The 18,450-nt window shown below is 33.5% G+C and overlaps 2 protein-coding genes across 3 annotated transcripts in view; one reads left to right on the top strand and one right to left on the bottom strand.

Annotated features, from left to right (window-relative positions):
• The first annotated feature begins 2,944 nt into the window (after positions 1–2,944).
• LOC109540301 lies at positions 2,945–18,234 on the top strand. 2 transcript variants are annotated; one of them, XM_048664847.1, is made up of 10 exons: positions 2,945–3,109; positions 9,345–9,585; positions 10,834–12,400; positions 12,664–12,726; positions 13,095–13,936; positions 13,995–14,550; positions 15,312–15,503; positions 15,626–15,919; positions 16,336–16,563; positions 16,617–18,234. In XM_048664847.1, the coding sequence occupies exons 2-10, from the start codon at positions 9,489–9,491 to the stop codon at positions 18,160–18,162; spliced, it is 5,385 nt and encodes a 1,794-aa protein (XP_048520804.1). In that variant the 5' UTR covers positions 2,945–3,109; positions 9,345–9,488; the 3' UTR covers positions 18,163–18,234. The 2 variants fall into 2 exon arrangements, with proteins under 2 accessions (XP_048520804.1, XP_019764189.2); XM_019908630.2 differs by lacking the exon at positions 2,945–3,109 and adding an exon at positions 7,059–7,312.
• The window catches only part of LOC109540291 (signal transducer and activator of transcription 5B), a gene marked incomplete at its 5' end in the record, with an annotated part of 34,157 nt that continues 25,567 nt past the window's right edge, over positions 9,861–18,450 (bottom strand). The window contains 1 exon segment of the mRNA XM_048664850.1: positions 9,861–10,274. Within this exon segment, the coding sequence (XP_048520807.1) occupies positions 10,178–10,274 (97 nt within the window).

Here is an 18,450-nt window from a genome sequence, read left to right as displayed (position 1 = left end):
GGTGGAAGTTTGGCAGCTGCGTCGTGTTTTGCGCATTACAGTGGCGTACGACAAATTCACCTACAATTATATCGCAAATAATGACTGTAAAGAATTTTATAAAAAATAATCTAAAAAAGTAAGAAATTCAAAAAAGTTAATAATTGAAGGTATATATTTACACCTTCAGTATTTCGTAAAATAACGCTTTGATGATCAGGATGAATTCTGATTAACCAAGTAAATATGAAAAAGGAAATAATGAAAAAGGAGCGAAGCATAAACGTTTATAACTAATAAAACTTTGTTCAAATACAGTGTGCCCGGGCTCTGAACTCACCATCATTGCAAACATTTATTTTTTATGGCTTTCAAAATGCACATTGAACTAGTAAGCAAGTGCTTTCAATTTTCAGTTTTTATCTGTATTCTACTACAAGTACTATTTACGAAAATTTTAGGAAAAAAATGTCGACCTATTCTCGCTCAAAATGGCCTAAAATCCATCTACAAAATTTCATTGGTTTGTTGTACCGGGTGTGCAGAAAATGCAATATAATAATCATAAAATATTATACCCACAAGAAATATTTGATTTTCATCGATCAATTGAAAACAGTAAAATGTCGCTGTTAAATTTTGCTTTTCTTCTCTTTAATAATAAGTGAAATTGCAATAATTCATTTAATAAGCGTTGGTAATTAATACAGTTTTCTAAAAAAAGTACCTAATTAAATTTTGAATTTGTGGCAATGGCAATCTGTAGGTAGGTACATTTATTTTATACTTTGAGCTATGGCTATTAATTAATTAGTCAGCGTTCTTATGATAATATTCCAAACTACATTCTTTTAAATACAATATTGTGTTTTTAAATTGTATTTGCCCATTTATTTATATCTTAAATTACAGAATTTACAGAGCAATAAAAATTGGTAGAGATGGATTGTAGACCATGTTAAGTGAGACAAAGCTACGTTCCTAGATTGGGAATTACATATACAGGAAGAAACATTTCCAGCATGATTTTAAAATTAATGTTTGGGCAGGTATGATTCACAATTTTATTATTGGACCAGTTGTAATGCCAAATTGCTAAATGGAGATTTAGATTTAGAACTATTTACTTTTCTTGCAAACCACCTGGTTTATTGGAAGATTTTTTTCTTTACAACATCGTGCCGAAATGTGGTTTGTGCACGACGGGACTCCACCTCACTTTAGTTTCAAGATTCGGAGATTTATAAATGAAACATATCTAATGGATGACTCGAAAGATGGGGCAACGATGCACCCATAAATTGGCCTCCAAGATACCGTAAATAATTATTTGCGCAGAAACTGTAAGTCTGATGAAAATCTTACAAGAGGCATAAAAGTTTCAGTAGAAAATTAGCTAGAAGCAGAATTTTTAAAAAGTTATCTGTATAGATAATAACAAAAATACAAACACTTATTAACAAAGCAACCGTTATGTTTAATACTCTCGCCCATTAAAAAAGGATCACGCTTACGTCAAAACGCCCCAATTTATGTAGTACTTAATTGATGATTACAAAATTAGAGAACTTTGGCGGCCGGTAGAAGCAAAATGAAGCAACATTATATATACAGGGTGATTCAAAATTGGCATAATTCCTTTTAAGGGGTGGTAGAGGCTCACTTGAAAAGTACGAGAAAAATATTGAAAATTTCTAGAAGATATTAACAGTTGAAGATCGAATTTCAACTTTGTTATTAAGCATTATTTTAAAATTGTTCTATGTTTAATTGGTAGCATATTGGAATACTTAAGCATTGAAAAAGAAAAATTATGATTTTTTGCTTCCAATTAAGAAAATTTTTTATATCAAAAAAGTTCTCTTCTAGAATTTTTTGATGAAAAGGCATAGCGGCAATGATGTTTTTTGTCATTAACAGATAGTTATAGGTGGATACCCCTTGTCAATCATAACAATAATTTGTCAAACTGTGACTTACTTTGATTTTCCTTTCACGAATTTGCTGATATGCGATTAGTTCAGGGGAAATGCTACTCAACTCAACTCAACATGGCAGAAGCTAAAAGAACTCACGCTAACAAAGGCCAAGGAGAGTGGTTCCAGGAAGATAGTGGACGACAATCAATGTTCGGATTCCAGGCACAATCAGACAGTATTACAGTTATACAGGCAGGCAGTATTGGACATAATCGAATCAGGGCCTTCCAAGGGCACTCAGAGCACAATAACTGACACTTTCCCAAGCACCAAATAAATACCGAGGAAGGGCTACATTCCTGCCACGTTTGTACGATACACACAGCACAAGGAGATACAAATGGAGCACGAGTTAATTAACTGAATACGAGAAGCTGCTTGATAAGAGTGGATAATAAGGAGATTACACAGGTACTAGCTTGTTTGGCGTTAACCATTCAAATGTGTGGTGTTGTATGGTTTATTTTTAAACACCAATATTCGAGGTTATGAGAACAGGGTGACATTTCGTCAACAAATCTTGTTGAATTTAGCATTTGTCCTTGTCTATCTTATTGTCAGTTTGTATAATTCCATGGTTACTGGAGTCTTAAATAATTACGAAGCAACAGTTATTTGCGCAATGTTGATTAGGCAGATTACCTTGAAAAACATTGCTGCCGTATTTCTCATATAGTTTTTTGCAAATCATCATTTGCAATCAGTTTTTAATAACAATTAATTTCTTTTACTATTTTTTCTGTACTCCTATAACAGCGCCAGACAACACCTCCAGAGGAATGACGCCATTTTTAACTGTATATCAGTCATATCAATCACCCTGTGTAGGCAAGTTTGCCTAGATGGTCTTATTTTCGGGTATTTTGTACATTAATTTCCGGGACACCCTGTAGATCAATACATATTTTCTTTCCACTGTGAACGTCAAGTTGAATACGCATGACAGCGACGCCAACAAAATGCCAAATTTAAAAATACAAAGTTTAGTTTTATCTGTCAAATCAAATCATTCAACCGAATTAAGATACTTGCTTCGATCAGTAATGGGTAAAGTGCCAATAACACTCGGTTCTCATTAGCACTATTTCCTCAGGAGATTTGTGACTCTCGCCTTTGCGCCCTGTGGCAATAGTGACTATCATAAGGTCTTGGTAAGTACATATCAGGTTTATTTAACAATTTCATCACTAAGACATAGATAGCACTTGCTTTTTTCGTCTCTTTGAGGCGGACTAGTGGCATTTGAGACATGATTTTTCTTGTTACTTGGGATGTTAATTGCAGTTTTTAAATGGCTCTAATAATGGGTTATTAGGGGTTACAATTTTTTATTGTGTCAATTTGCCAAAGTTCCAAATCTCCGAATGATAAATGAGGGTGTTAAGAAGAACTTATACCGAGGCAAATGACAAAGTGTCAAGAAACCAGAGTGAAAGGCTGATTTGATAGTTGGCGTCAAAATAATGTTGAATGTAGATATACAACATATCAAGTTGAAAGGCTGAAAGTTTCGTAAAAATCGAACCAGAAGCTGATCGGAGGGCAAGCATTTAATTTAGCATAAAAAAGCTTAATGCGCATCATGATCGGATAGGTATGTTTATCCTTGGTTAACAACGGGTTTTGTTTCAAGGAGTTTGAACATGAAATGTGCCTTTGAAAATATTGTGGAATGAACTGGAACTTTCTACAAAATTGCAAAAAAACTGAAATCGAACAACAAAGGAAAGCAATGACTCATCGAAGGGACGATCGGGCAAACGATTACATTTACAAGCATCATAATGCTTCTCCAGTACGTCGGTGTGCTAGGAATGTGATAAAAACTTCAATATCGCATCAGTTTTTCTCAAAAAGCTTACTAAATACTTACATTTTTCTGGGCTACGAGCGGTGTTGAAAGTCGAGTCTTTGTGAAGAATATACGGAGGGATTGTAACGAATTGCGGTAGATCTGCTATTCACAGCAGTATTAAAGTTTCGAATGTGTGTTAAAGTGTAGTGCCAGCTCTTGAGGATTAATGGCTAAAAATGGGCGATGACGACTAGCTTGCCGAAAACTGGTAAGAAGAATATCTATCAATCTATAAATCCCTTAGCTTGAACCTTTGGCTTCAACTAAGTTTAGTTTTTCAAAAAGCAACTGAATTCCACTTTCATACATTTCTGATTGATTTCCAATAATTGAGATTTGGTCTAAGGTTTTGTTATTCTAAAGAATGTTTTTCTTTCTTTTCAGGTTGCAAGATGCAGCTTCCGGTAAGTTTTCCATTACTTTGCTCCTGGTTGTCATGTAGCATGTGCTTTTAGTCCCATATTGTTGACTTTTATTTTACAATATTTTTGTATGTAATATTTATTCGACGAGGAACAACTAGAGAACTTCTGTATTCTGGATTGGGTTTGCAAAATTTTTAATTTTATTTCTGTACAATTAATTAGAGAAATTACACAAGTAAATTAAAGTTATAAAGTTTAGTATAATCAACATATTAAAATACGTTAACGATTTAGGTCTCCCACAGTAGACTGTTTGCAAATGAATTCCCACAATATAAATGTTAAATTAGTGTCGTACTGCTATGAACTACACTTTTGTCATTGTTATGTATTACTGTTTTTTTTCGTTCGCCTCTTGTATTCTCAATAAAGATTTAACTAACTTTCTGAACTTTAACTAGTCATGTTTTTCACACTTGATTAATTATATTTGAATATTTTAAATTTAAATTTAAAATAAGGGCCGTCTTCAAAATAAATTGTATATTAGTATTAGTATTGTCATAATTATAAAATGCAATTATTAGTGATTTTCTGTTGTAAATTAAACTTCTTGTAGATTTCAAAGCTACAAATAGCCCAGAATCCAGACTAAATTGCCCAAAGGTAGGTGAAACTTGTTTATTGCTTTGTGATGGTCTAGACCTATCTCAGATCATCAATGATATATCACCTAGATGGATATTTACACTATTTTTACAAATTTACCACTCAACCAAACCAAACAATTTGCGCAAGGGAATTCTTCGGCGTCTAGTGCTCTTCATTCTGTACGTGGTCCAAACCAAGATTTTAATCAGGCTCACGATTGTTCTTCTAAATTTCCACTAAATGGCGTGAAAAAAAAACGGGCTTTCAGGGTATTTTAGCGGTCTGGATCCGGACGACAATTTATTTTGTAGTAGTAGATGGCAAACAGGCTTGTAGTTTCTATTTTGTAACATTTAAGCTGCTCGTATATACACAGTGAACGGGACTGTTCTTGACCTTGCAGTTTTTGTGTTGGCCTTGCAGAAAAGCAAGACCAATACTGCCCTTGGTTTGCAAGAGCAAGATTTTTGCCAGTCTCGCCAAACTTTTACAAAAGATAATTCGATATTGAACCGCCTTAAATCTGTCCACATAGGTCCTAAATACGAAAAGAAGCTTTAACAGTTTAAGCCCTTAACATACTAATGATTGACTTTAAGTGAGAAAACATCAAATTAGAATCCAAATATTTGAACAAGTGGATCATAAATAGAACAGGACTTAACATACCTCTTTCAGATGTAACTTTTACTTTGGAATTGTAGTATGTTATTTAAAAAATATCAATTTTTATGCACATTCTACAGGGTGAATCTGCGAAGTCTCGAGACAGAAAAAAAACGTTCATATAAAAGTATGGTGCTTACCGCCAAACTATTTGTTTCTGTTACTTTGAAGCATACAGGGTAGCTCAAAATAAAGTTATGGTTTATTTTGAGTAGGTTATTTTGAGTTTATTTTGAGTAGTAAGTTCAGGTTTATTTTTTATATATCTACTTTTTAATCCAGAATCATCTTCTGCATTGAATTAGAAGTATTTTTGGTATAACAAACTATATGACTATTCAGTAGTTTTGGACATAACGACATTTGAATATGGAAACGCAACAAAGGTAAACTTAATTATTTTATTACTAAAATAAACGATATAATTTGAGACCAGAACAAAACAAAAACAAAAACAGAAGATTTGTTTTAATATTCCTTTAAAATTATATCGTTTATTTTAGTGAAAAAAATAATAATTTTTTATTTCAATCGCTATTCAAACAGTGAAACTTCAAGTAGTAAATCAATATCCTTAAGGATATCCTTAAGGATATTGATTACAATTGTAATTTTGCTAGAATATGTAAATAATACTACATGGAAATATATTCGAATTGGGACTGTCTTCGGAAGCTTATAAAAGAATGAAACTGATGACGTCCATAATTTTTAATTCCAAAATAATTAAAATTGTTGTATTTTCGAAAACTTTTACCATTAATAAGAAAGTCGTACGGAAATAAAATATCAAACAACCTTAGATTAGTTGATATATCATAATTATTATTCTGTACTCGTTATTACCATCTGTTTTATTACTATTACTGATTTAAAAAAAATTATAAACATATTTAAAAGCAAGACTTGCAATATTTGCAAGACTCTTGCTGCAAGTCCAAGACCAATTTTTGAATAAAATAACCAGCAAGTCTTGGTCTTGGTTTTGCTTTGCTTTGCTTATCATATGCTGTACAGCTATGCGGATATTTGCAACGTCTTTTGCGGAGTTTGGTAAATTTATGGTGCGGTATTGCAGAATTTGTGTGGATTATACATAGCGGTTTTTTGGTAATGTCCTCTTTTTAACGAAAGCTAAGTTCATTTTAAAAATATTTTAATTTATTTCTTATAATGTTTTGTTTTACAGCTTTGAACTATTCAAATTTTATTATATGCTCGATGTACTTATTTTCCCAAGGTACTTTTTTTTCAGGTATGCCAAGTAAATTGTCTTTTAAAACTATTTTAAAACTGTTTATTAACTATTCTTTTTAAATGTCTATTTACTAATAAGACCTTGTTCTGGCAGATTTAAATCGTTTATTTTTCATGATATCAAGTTTATTTGTTTTATGAATATTCCCGTTTTTAGGTAAGCTATGAATACGTCGAGGTAGCATTTCATTTGCTAAATTTCATTGAAATAAACAGGAATATAGATTAAAGGAACACTATAATCCAGCATTACTTTTAGATTGAGACGCCACTGTGTGTGGCTGACTTTTTGACGTTTGAGTTGTTTCCTGCTAGTGGCGCTAGTAGCAAACAAGATAAAAGTTTTTGGCACCTAAATTTAGTTAGGTTATGTGATTTTCGTTTACATGTGAATAGTATTGGTAAATGGAATATTTTACTTCTACAGTAAAATGAGTAACCCAAACAGTCCAATTTCTGAAGCCAACCTGATGGCCTACATCTATGAAGATGTAGATGATACAGATATTTTTGGCTTGTCTACAGCAAATACCTTCAGTAATGCTCCTTCTGAGACCAAGGTAAGCTAAGAGCTACCAATGCTTAAATCGGTCCTTTCGGGGCTGTTTATTGAATGTTACCAGTTGTTACTTACATTAATTACCTAACTGGTTGCTGAAAATTCGACTGCCAAACCGTTCTTGCTATTTACTTGGAGGGTACTTAAGGCTTAAATTTGCAGCGTGTTTACCCTATTCATGTTAGGAAGCCTACAGAAAATTATCTTTTCAAGTTAATCGTCCAATTCCACGCCCCATTCGTGGGGGTAAAGACATAAAGTTGTATTTTAATTGTCTGATGCAAAAAAGGTGGTTTTCAAAATACAGGAAACAAAAATCTAAAAAATCTTTTTGACGAAATTAAAGTAGCAGCTTTTCAAGAGGAATTGCCTCCCTACAGACAATCCCTTTTGAACTATTTGAGACTTTTGAAGTTCTCCGCATCTCTATTGAATAACTATTTGTACAGTACATATACTTTCCTTTGGCAATTCTTCTTCACACTTAAGTTCACAATAATTTCAAAATATGCTCAACGTTCAATGCAATAGTTATAGCTTCAATGTAATGTTTAAATGAGTCAGTTTTTCTGGTCTTTAGAAGAAATTGTTGATAGTATTCGTATTCCTATTTTTTCATTGACACTCCAATCTCATTACCCATGAAGCATTTGTTCTGTAAAACCACGAAAAATAATCCAGTTGTTTATACTTAATTATTTACTGAACTTATTTCTACTTTGTAATACTTATTGTTTGTATTTGTTTATTATGTTCTCTTACAGGAGTATCAAGCCTATTAATTGTGTATTTGTGCAATCATATATTGAATAGTTCCAAGGTATGAAATCGAATTAATTTGAAATTCATATACTGTTTTTGATTAGTTTGTTGTTTAAGTCAAAATCTAATTAATAGGCTTAATATTTGTCTGCTTTATGATTTAGATATAATTTAGTTTTCAATCAGTTATTCACGTTTTAATCGAGAAGCAAACCGTACCTTTTTATTAGACATCTCAGTGATCTACATACAGGGTGGTGAAACCTGAAACCTAAACGGAATGGAAGATTATGGCCACTTGGGGTGTAATTTTGAAATTACTTTCTTATGCGATATTGACTTCAATAGTGGAAGTTTCAAAATTTTAAAATTAATTTTAGAATGTCTCCAAAAATCCTTCGTATATCAAACTTGTGTTTTTTTTAATGGAACAGCCTGTATCAACGTGTGGCAATTTGTTCCCTTTCAAATGCACCAATATACCGGAAGTTTTTCATAAAGATTGCTCATTTTTTTTATTGGAATAGGTATCCCATATAAAGAGAGTTTTTTAGAGATATAGAATTTGAAACATATTGAAAAACAGTGATTTTTTTCTGGATATAACGGGGTCTCAATGAAGGCTTCTGGATTTTCAGATTGCGTGAGGGTGCTTTCAGATCGCCTGAGTATTTCTTTCTTAAATCGGCGGAGATGTGGCCAAATGCCAAATTTATTTAAATAGTATTTACCAGAAGTGGTAGGATAGATGGTCCACTATGGTTTATGATTATTTCCTGCAAAATAGAATTAAATGAATCTAAAAAATCGTTATTTTGAGTAATAAAGTATGTATATTTATTGCTAAGAAAATACATAAAACTTCTTTTTAAATATAAAAAAAAATTGTTAACACTATAATATACCACCTACACTATTCTAGTTTGATTTCATTTTATTCGCCGAGTAAGGATCCAGGGTCTTTTGAGAGTGGACTTGGAATTTCCACTTCGTTATTGTCTGTTGCTAAACCAGCATTTTTCAGGTTTTCCTAAGTCCACTGGTCTCTTCCTTTAATATTTTTCCAAATGTATACAGCAGGCATCTTGATTAAAATACTGAAATTAGAAAAGCCCGAAAAAGTAGCTGGTCCGTCTGTCCTACTAAATATTGGGCCAACTATCCTAAGTGGTAGGGACAGTCTGTAGGAAAAATTGTTTTAAGAAAATTTAGTACAGTTTTTGATCACTTTTTTATAACTTCATAAGTGAAAACCTACGTTTTGTTGTCAGAATGATGAAGGAGCAGAACAACCGGAGCTAGCCGAACTTTTAAAGGAGCGCTCCTTGTTAAAAGACCAACTAAAACAAGTTAAAACTGAAAAAGAGTTGTTGGAAGTAAGTGTTTCCCAGCTATACCGTACAGCTAAGGCTGAAATGGATCGAAAAGATAGGAGAATATTAGAGCTGACACAGAAGCTGGATAGCCTTGTATTCAGGAGAAGAAATGACAATAGAAGCCTACTAGAAGATGGTAATTGTTTTAAACACTAACTATTTATAGTAGAATTACGTAGATAAACTGGTAGAAAAACTCTTTTTTTAGCAATTCTTTCACATACATTTTTTTTTCGGCATCGTTTCTTTTCGCATTTTTGGCTGCATTTAGATTTCAAATAGCAAAGTGAGAATTTCAGGAAGTTATTTGCAGATTGACCTTTTCAGTTGATAAATACTGCTTGTAAATGCTTGTAAAAGTGGTTCCAAAATTGGTATTAAGAAATGATACCAATTTTGGATTTGGGATATTGGGATATTAAAACTTGAACGGGAAAAATAATGAAAAACAATTCAGTTTAGTTCTTGAGAATATCATTCAAGTCAGAGGGAAGATTATAAGTAATAGATAAACCTGAGCAGGACCTATGTAATAAGTAGTTGGATTGTAATAAGCGTTATTAATTGTTTTCACATTGAACTTCTCGCAATAGATAAAATTGGCGAATTTACCAATAGTTCCAATCGAATTTACCAAAATGGTCTCCCCTTTTTATGTTTCCTTTATATGCGTTTTGGTGTCACCCGTTGCTTTTATTTGTTTTCGCTATTACCTAGTTTGTGGTTTGCTAATTTGTGATTTGGATTTTCTCAAACATCTCAGTTTTTATGTGAATTCGTGTTTTTGATATTTTTTCTATTCTCTTTGGACGTTCCGCCATAAACCTGCAAAAAAATGAGACCAATTTTGAAAGACTGTATGAGTTTATTTTAATTTTATTTTCATATTTTACTATTTTATTTGTTATCTATGGATCTTTAATAAATATTAAGAAGATAGAAATTTTGTTTAACTAAACGCACATATTTTTATACTTTTTGACCACGAGTATAAATAAAGGAAGTAAGTAGTAAAGAAAGTTTGCTTAGTTTCTTATTTTCTCAGAAGTGAACAGTTTCAGAAGGTCGGCAATGTGAACACATACATACTTGTTATTGTTAATTAAACAGGCATCAATATTGGCCGATAGAATTTGACTAACTTGATCTAGGCTTTGACCATAAATCAATGATTTTATTTATTCTTCATTCTATCATGTAAATATTGCTTTAGATAGAGCTGATAAAAATTTACTTTGCTCTGTAAGAACTTACTGTCCAATATTCTGAAGAAATACGTGTGTTGAAAGAACAGGTAAATCTATTTAGCTAAGCTTTGTAAATAACATTAGTCATGATAGTAAAATATTTACTTGATTGTAAAACATTCATCCTCAAATTTCAGTACCAGACAAGAGCCAATTGCAAAAAGAGATTTACAATGCCAAGTGCAACGCAAATTATACCAAGAGGAAAGAAGATGGTTTGACAACACAAAATGACAAACTACCGAAACGTGTATCAAAATCAGAGGAAAATGCTTCCTTAAATGAGTATTCGAAAGAAGTAGTAAACAAAAATTCAAATTCTGCTGTTAGTTCAGCTCACGTCCCCAGGCCGACAGATGTACCAAATAGGAAAATCGAGAGTTCACAAAGCGACCCACGCTCTAGCTCAGTAACAAAAAGTAGTTCAAATGAGAACAAAGATCGATTAATAGATCAAGATGCAAACATTATGGTAATCGATACTCACAGTCCTGAAACACCAGTGGTGAAATCTGAAAAATTCACTAAAATTAAATCGGAAATAGCAAAAAATACTAGCAGTGACGAGAAATCTCACCAAACAGAACCGAGCAACCACCAAGTAGTGCCTGAAAAAGATCTGAAAAAAGAAGTATCGCACCATTTGAAATCTGATTATAAAATCCCGAGAAATAAAATCCGTGAAACAGATGAAACTGACCGAAATATGGAAAAGGAATGTAATAGGGGGATAGATGAAAATCAATTCCAAAAAACCAGCATTTTAAGCAGCGAGAAATCAGTGCTCTGTAAAACTGACTCTGATGTCAGCGGAAAACTTGCCACCACCACACGGACAGCACGAATCATCAAAGAACCAATACGAAGATCTCGTCGTAACTCTGAACATGTGCCAAGACCACCGCGGACCCCATCAGGAAGTCCACCTAGAGATTCTTCAGAACCAAGTCCCAGAAGGACTCAGTCACGCGAAAGATTCGATCGATTTACCTCACAACGGCAATCATCTAGATCAAATAACTACAAGGAAAATCCTTCGAAAGATGTTAGAAAAAATTCAGATAATAATTATAAAAACAAACATTTAATATACACTGACGGGAGAAGTAAAGATGGAAGGAAATCTCGCTATGAAAGTAATGCGTTTCCAAGATGCAGCCCCGAAAGATCACATTCACTGGAAAAATATGAGAGATCATCAAAACCTGATAGGAAATACAGTTTTGATGTGACAAGATTCATGAGAGGTAGATCAAAGTTCCGATACACAGACAGAAGAGATTTCAATTTGAGATCCAGGCTTAATTCTAAGGGAGCACTTTGTTTACGAGACAGGCGTAGGATAGATTATAAAAGTAGTGTTCAATCAAGAAAGAGATTTAGCAGATCATCTTCATCCGAGCAAAGTTCAAAAAGAGAAGCTGGACGGGAAAATGTTGAAACTTACAAAGATTGGCGGAAGAGAAGTATTGAACGTAATCCAATCGAAACTCAGAGTGTCCATCAAAATGATATGCAGAAAAGTTCGAGATCAAATCAGGAAGACGATGCATTAAAACGTTCTCAAGAGAAAAGGTTTGATTTAAAGGAAACTATGCGAAAAGACTACGAAACGGATTTTAGCGACTGGGATGATTTTCGCCTACATTTATCACCATCTAGTGATGACACTGTTGTTTATCATAATCAGCATTCGAAAGCGAGGTAGGTGAATCACTTGATCAAAATTTTGCATTCTCAGTGTATTAAAAAAAGTCATTTTATGTAATAATCGACTAATGAACTGTAGAAAGCAGATCATTCTGTGATTATTTACAAGCTATATATTTCTTCAAAGAATTAACTATTATCGAGAAGGAAAAAAATTGGAATCTTTACCGTGTAATGTGATCTGCTCTTGTTTTAACGTTATTTAATGGTAGTATTTATAGACGCTACTATGTAACTCAAATAATACATATTTTCAGTTCTATTGCCTACGGTAAGTTTGGAGTTGATGTCGAACTTATGGACGACGAAGAACTTGAGAAGTAAGTCATATTTTTATCTCTTAGCTGTTCAGTTCTATTAAATAAAACCAATTGGGATGCGTCAGTAGTGCAACCCACGATTTAAGAAAAGAGATTGCATTTCACGCCTTAATATTAGTTCGTTCTCGATACAATTAGCCGTGTTTATCACTATTGATTATTGATTTATTTCGGTTTTGTTATTGTTGCACACTAATAATATTTGAAAGTGCAAATTGCTTGTTTTTATTTAAACGTATAACCAAACCACAGGAAGTGGGAAATCCAGCGAAATTACAAATTTTAACTATATTAAAACTAAAGAAATGCGGGTTTCTATTCGAAATATGTGTCGATAAATTAATTCTAAAAATATATTGACTTTTCAGAGCAGTTAAAAGAAAACAGAAAGAATTGGAAGATATTCAACGAAAACGTCCTCACCCTAATTGCACGGAACCTGATGATGCAGAAGTTTCAAAACTCTCAAAAAATAATAACGCCAATAAAAAGAAAGAGATCTCAGCTGAGGATGAAAGCAGTTCTAAAACCAGAAAACATCAAGCTTTTTCCCCAACCATGAAAAAACAAGCTACAGAGTTTAATCCAAAGACCGACAACTCTGCAGAATCAGAACATGTATTGAAAAACGAACATGTTGCAGACCGAAAATTGCAGGATTTTGAAGAAAAAAATGATCAAACAGAACAACTGGTTTTAAAAGGTCATGTGAATGATGTCGGCAGACATAGAAAACATAGGCAAGTCTCTAGTCTAGATTTAAAGAAATCTAAAAGTTCTCTCAAACGAAGCAGTAAAAGTAAACCGGGCATTGAAACATCTAAGGAACTTTATGCAATTCTGTCAGATGAAAATCTGGACGAAAAAAGTAAAAGTTGCTCGAAAGTGAAGCCTGCAAATTCGTATAAGAGTTTATTTATAAAACTTGAAGAGATTAGTAAAGAACACATCACCTTTAAGTTAAATCGCGATGGAAAACTGAACACAAAAGAACTCATTGAAAAAAATCAACAAGTAACATCTGCTGATAACCAACAGGAAAATATTAGGGCGGTAAAAACTGGACACAATGAAAATCCCTCAGCGTCATCAAATGCTGAAACTAATTGTTCTGATGACATAATTGTGAAAAGTGAGGACAAGAAGAAAATTGATTTAAATACTTATAAAAAGAGAGTTAATGTTAAAGCTGAGGTCGCACTGAGGCAAGGTAAGCATTGAGAGTCAGCATAATTAACTCATGGGCATTTATGTTAATCCTGTTTCAGATCCTGAACCTGTTTTAGATGTTCTTCCACAAAATAGTAACATACCAATAGATCAGGACAACATCAATAACACTGAAAACGAACAGAGCCCTAATGATTCTGCAGAAACAATTATATGCCTTGCTATTGATGAACTGCACACCGATAACAACATTAAAAGTATCGTTAGTCAAAGCAAAGGCGGCGAATCGTGCACAAATGAAAATGACCAATTTGATCCCGAAGACGGAAATGCATTGAAAACTTCAGATAGCGACGAAAAGCCCATTAACACCCCTCAAGGTTCCGCAGAAGAAATTGTGAAACGTAATAATACAAGTTTTAGAGATGGTTCCCCAGTTGCAGACGCCACAATGAACTGCGAAGAGAAAACTTCTGTTTCACCCAAAAACATTCAGGAAGAAAGCAAAGACCTGGATAGCTTTATTCACGATTTTAGTTTGTCGGACGATGAAATAAGTTTCTCGGAAACGAAAGGTTTACGAGATGTTGCAGTAGCACGCAACCACTTGAATAAAATTAATATTCTGGATGTGTCTATAGTTAGACCTGGCAGGTATGTTTTTTGTTCATATAATCACCTAGACTACTTTAGGTGTTTTTTTATATTAGTGATAGGAATAATATTTTAATTACATTTAGAAATGTTTTTCGGGCTTTAAAACTAAGCGAAAAACATTTCTAAATGTGTTTTGACCGGCCGTGAAAACTTTCACAGTCTGATAATACTTTAATTCATATTGCTTTTCCCAAAAATATGTCACCTATTGCATCTCGGTTCAATATCAGTAAATTGTTACTTGTTGTTATTTTCCCTTTTTTTTCAGACACTCGAGTCTCCCATTAGTCAAAAACTATGCTTTGTCATAATAACGCGTCTCTTTTTACATATTCTACGTTAAAGTCGACATCAATAATATCACGTCGTTTAAAATTCAACATATACATTTTGTTACCCTTTACAATAAATTCGAAATATTTTTAAGTTAATCGATTTCGTTCTATAGTGCCTAACACTTATTTATCTGCAATTTATGGGAAAATATTGATCAAATAGCAGTTTTATTTATTTCCGACAGTAAGTTGAATTCAGATGCAATTAATCATGTGTTTAAAAGGGATCGGATCAATTTGTTACACTTACTTCAATGACCATATTTATATGTAGAGATTAATTCTAGAATCGTTTTCTCATGTACTCAGTGTTTCTCCGTTAAATTTTTGTAACCCTTTATGTACCTTTAATTATCTCACTACATATGGTGTTTAATATTTCCATAATTGGAACGTGAACTGACCATTAAGTTTTTATTGCAGTGCAAACGTATTTAAGATTATGCCGGAAAAAGTGGCATCCCTTCAAGATTTTGAAGCAACTCCAATCGACCCATCAATTTCGCATTTTGAGAAATGTGACACCTCAAATGTTCAGCAAGAGTGTATTGAAAGCATCCAGGAAGCAATTAAAAATAATGGCTTTGTTGTAGAAGAATCGTTGTGCCTCGACCGGTAAGGCATTTATACATTTACACATTTGCTCACATATTCTGAATGTTGTCGATTGCACAACTTACTCGGGAACGAACTCAACTTCCTGGCAGCCTCAATAGCGTCCATTTTTTTTACTGCAGCTTGAAGAATGATGAGTCTAATAAATTGGATACCGAACAGTTGCAAAGGTGTCTAGAAGATGATGTGTGTATTGAAAATGTTGAAATAAACGAGACGAAAGTGGCCGAAAGCCCATCTAAAACGTTCTGCTCATTTGGCATTGACAATGCGACAGACCAATCTTCAAAACTTAGTAATGATTCTAATGGAAAATTAGATGTAGCAAGGAGAAGCTCCACTCCGCCTAATCTACCACATAGAACCCGAGTACAAGAGCAGATGTTACGACTTTTTGGGAGTGAATCCAAATCAGAGTAAGTTTAGTTATTTTAGTGACGATAACTTGGTAAAGAAAATCCGCTAAAAAAATATTCATTAAATAATTATGAGTCGAAGTGATGACGAGTGCATCCGTAGTAATTTTTCTTAATTTCAAATATTTAGTATTTTGTGCACTGAAATTTATGTATTGGTGATTGCATAAAATCGGTGAGAAGCAAATTCACCTGGTCTAGCCCAAGTTTAGAGATTGCGATTCATATTTTCTGGCTCTTCCGACTATTCCTCCTCCGTAAGACTAGAGTTTCTTTGCAAATAGTGCTCGCGAATAGACATTAAGATGTGAAATGTCGACCGTCTTTAAAAATTATCCAATTTGACTGCAATTTGACCGTATCGACAATATATTTTTAGTGTTTTTAATTATACTATTTACATACTGTTGCTTTAGATCAGATCCTATTCGAAAAGGGGTAGACACAGTAAAGAAAAACCTAACAGCAATCGCATTAATTGATAGCGCAACCGCACAAGAAAATCCGCAAGCCAAAACTCAACCGAAAATAAGATCTTCGAAGAACAAAACAGCCGATGAAATACTGTGTAGTATATTGAAGAAACAAATACCAAGCAACTTAAAAGAAAGCTCTTATTCTGTGTTTTGCAATAATCCAAATTAGTAAGTGTTGATTTCGTTAATTTACATAATCACATGAGTTCATTTATTTTCAGTATACCTAATCCTCCTGATCTAGATTTTCGTAAGAAACTAGCCGAGCATATTGAAAAGCAAGAACAAATAGAACTTGAAGTATGCAAGAATCTTGATAAATCCTTAGAGAAGAAAGATCGAAATCTTAAGGCTCAAAAACGAGACGAAAAAACCAAGGAACTGCCTGAAACTAAAACGAGCAGAAAATCAAAATGTGCTGAAAATTGCATAAAAATCAAAATGCCTTTTAATAGTCCTTCTAAAAAAGGCAAGAAGTTAGATGATTCAAACGATTCCGATCAGAAAATCAAGAAAAAGGCTTTAAAAAGAGCTCGGGTGATTGACAGCGATACTGAAGATGAGAAAATCACGGAATCAAATAGTGAAAAAGAATCTTTGAAGAAGAGACCGAAAAAACAGAAAGGAAGCAAGAATACTCCAATCTCCATACAAAAGAAGAGTAGTATTAATAAAGGCACACTATTAACCAATAAAGATGCCACTGAGGTGAAAGTAAATGAAAACCAGTGCGAAAAAGATAGTCGCGTCGAATCGGAACCCAAGCATAAAGACGACACTGAAATCTCTGGCACGTCGGCGATAGTTTCAACATACAGCCTACCAGAAACAGTTACTAATCAAACGGATGAAAGTTGCACGAAAAAAGAAATAGCTAGTGAAAAACGTGCAATTAACACTAAACAAGTCCCTGCAGTTGGTCAAATGAACGATCCATTAAATGAGACACTTGAAGGAGTATTTAAAGCAATTACCCCTAGAAGAATAACCCCGGTGAAAATAGGTGAAGCTAGTTTTTCCAAAGTTTTTAGAAAGAAGAAAGTTAATGACAGCAATGAAATTAAAGTACCAGAAGAATCGCCCAGTAAATCTCAAAATGCTCAATTCGTAAAGGCAAATCAATCTCCTTTGCCCCATATGGAAGAAATGTTGAAGCAGTATGTGAACAAGAGCAACGATGTTCGAGAAGCCTTGGTAAACACTTCACATTCGGTACAAGTTATATCTGTTAAAGCGGCTTCGCACGTTTACACTAATGATCCTTCAATCATTAAAAACAATACATGTATTCGTGAGACAACCAATTTCCCTGAAGTCAATCAAATAAACCTGGATTCGAAGGACATATCTATGCTAGGCGCTGTTGAACGCGTTATATTTGATAATATGACTGCGTATTTAGCAGATAAGAGTTTACCTACGTTTGAAAACGAAAATGCCAACAATAAAAGTGAAAAGAGCACTTTGGGGAATTCAGAGGCCTTAGAACCCAAAGACTCTACGAGCCCTCTAGACTTCTCTAATATGCTAAGGAAAAATCTGAATACGTCCACTCCAATTAAACCGAAAAATGCACGTCAAGCGGACGAAAAAGACAAAGTTCACACTCAGAACAAGCCTGGACCTGTAAATATAAATAGTCAAAGTAGCGAGTTAATGCAATCGATTGCAAAAGATCTAATGTCCGATTCAACAAGAAGCTACATTACCTCGCCTCTGAAAAGGGAACGACGAAGAAGAGTTAAAATTTTGACCGGTATTATGTGAAGTGACTTCTATTTTAATGAACAGCAAATGTGATATGATGCTATGATTCTAAATATATCCTGTAGCTGGAAACCCTTGAGTAAGTTCTTTTACATTAAGAGGCATTACCAAAAATGTATCTATGTATCCCACTTGCCAATTAAAATGGTGATCTAATTATTAGTTACTTTTTCGTATTGTCATCGGTGTGTGGATGATAATATAAACTTTTGTTTATAGTAACATTACGTTCTAAAGTTTAAAAACGCATTTGATTAAACTTAAGTTTCATGTTAGTGTAACCGTTCG

Source organism: Dendroctonus ponderosae, unplaced genomic scaffold (assembly GCF_020466585.1).
Source record: "Dendroctonus ponderosae isolate FM_Combo_2020 unplaced genomic scaffold, Dpon_F_20191213v2 Dpon_F_20191213_3, whole genome shotgun sequence".
NCBI lineage: Eukaryota > Metazoa > Arthropoda > Insecta > Coleoptera > Curculionidae > Dendroctonus > Dendroctonus ponderosae.
The sequence above is the reverse complement of the archived record's forward strand: the minus strand, read 5'-3'. Positions and strand labels throughout refer to the sequence as shown.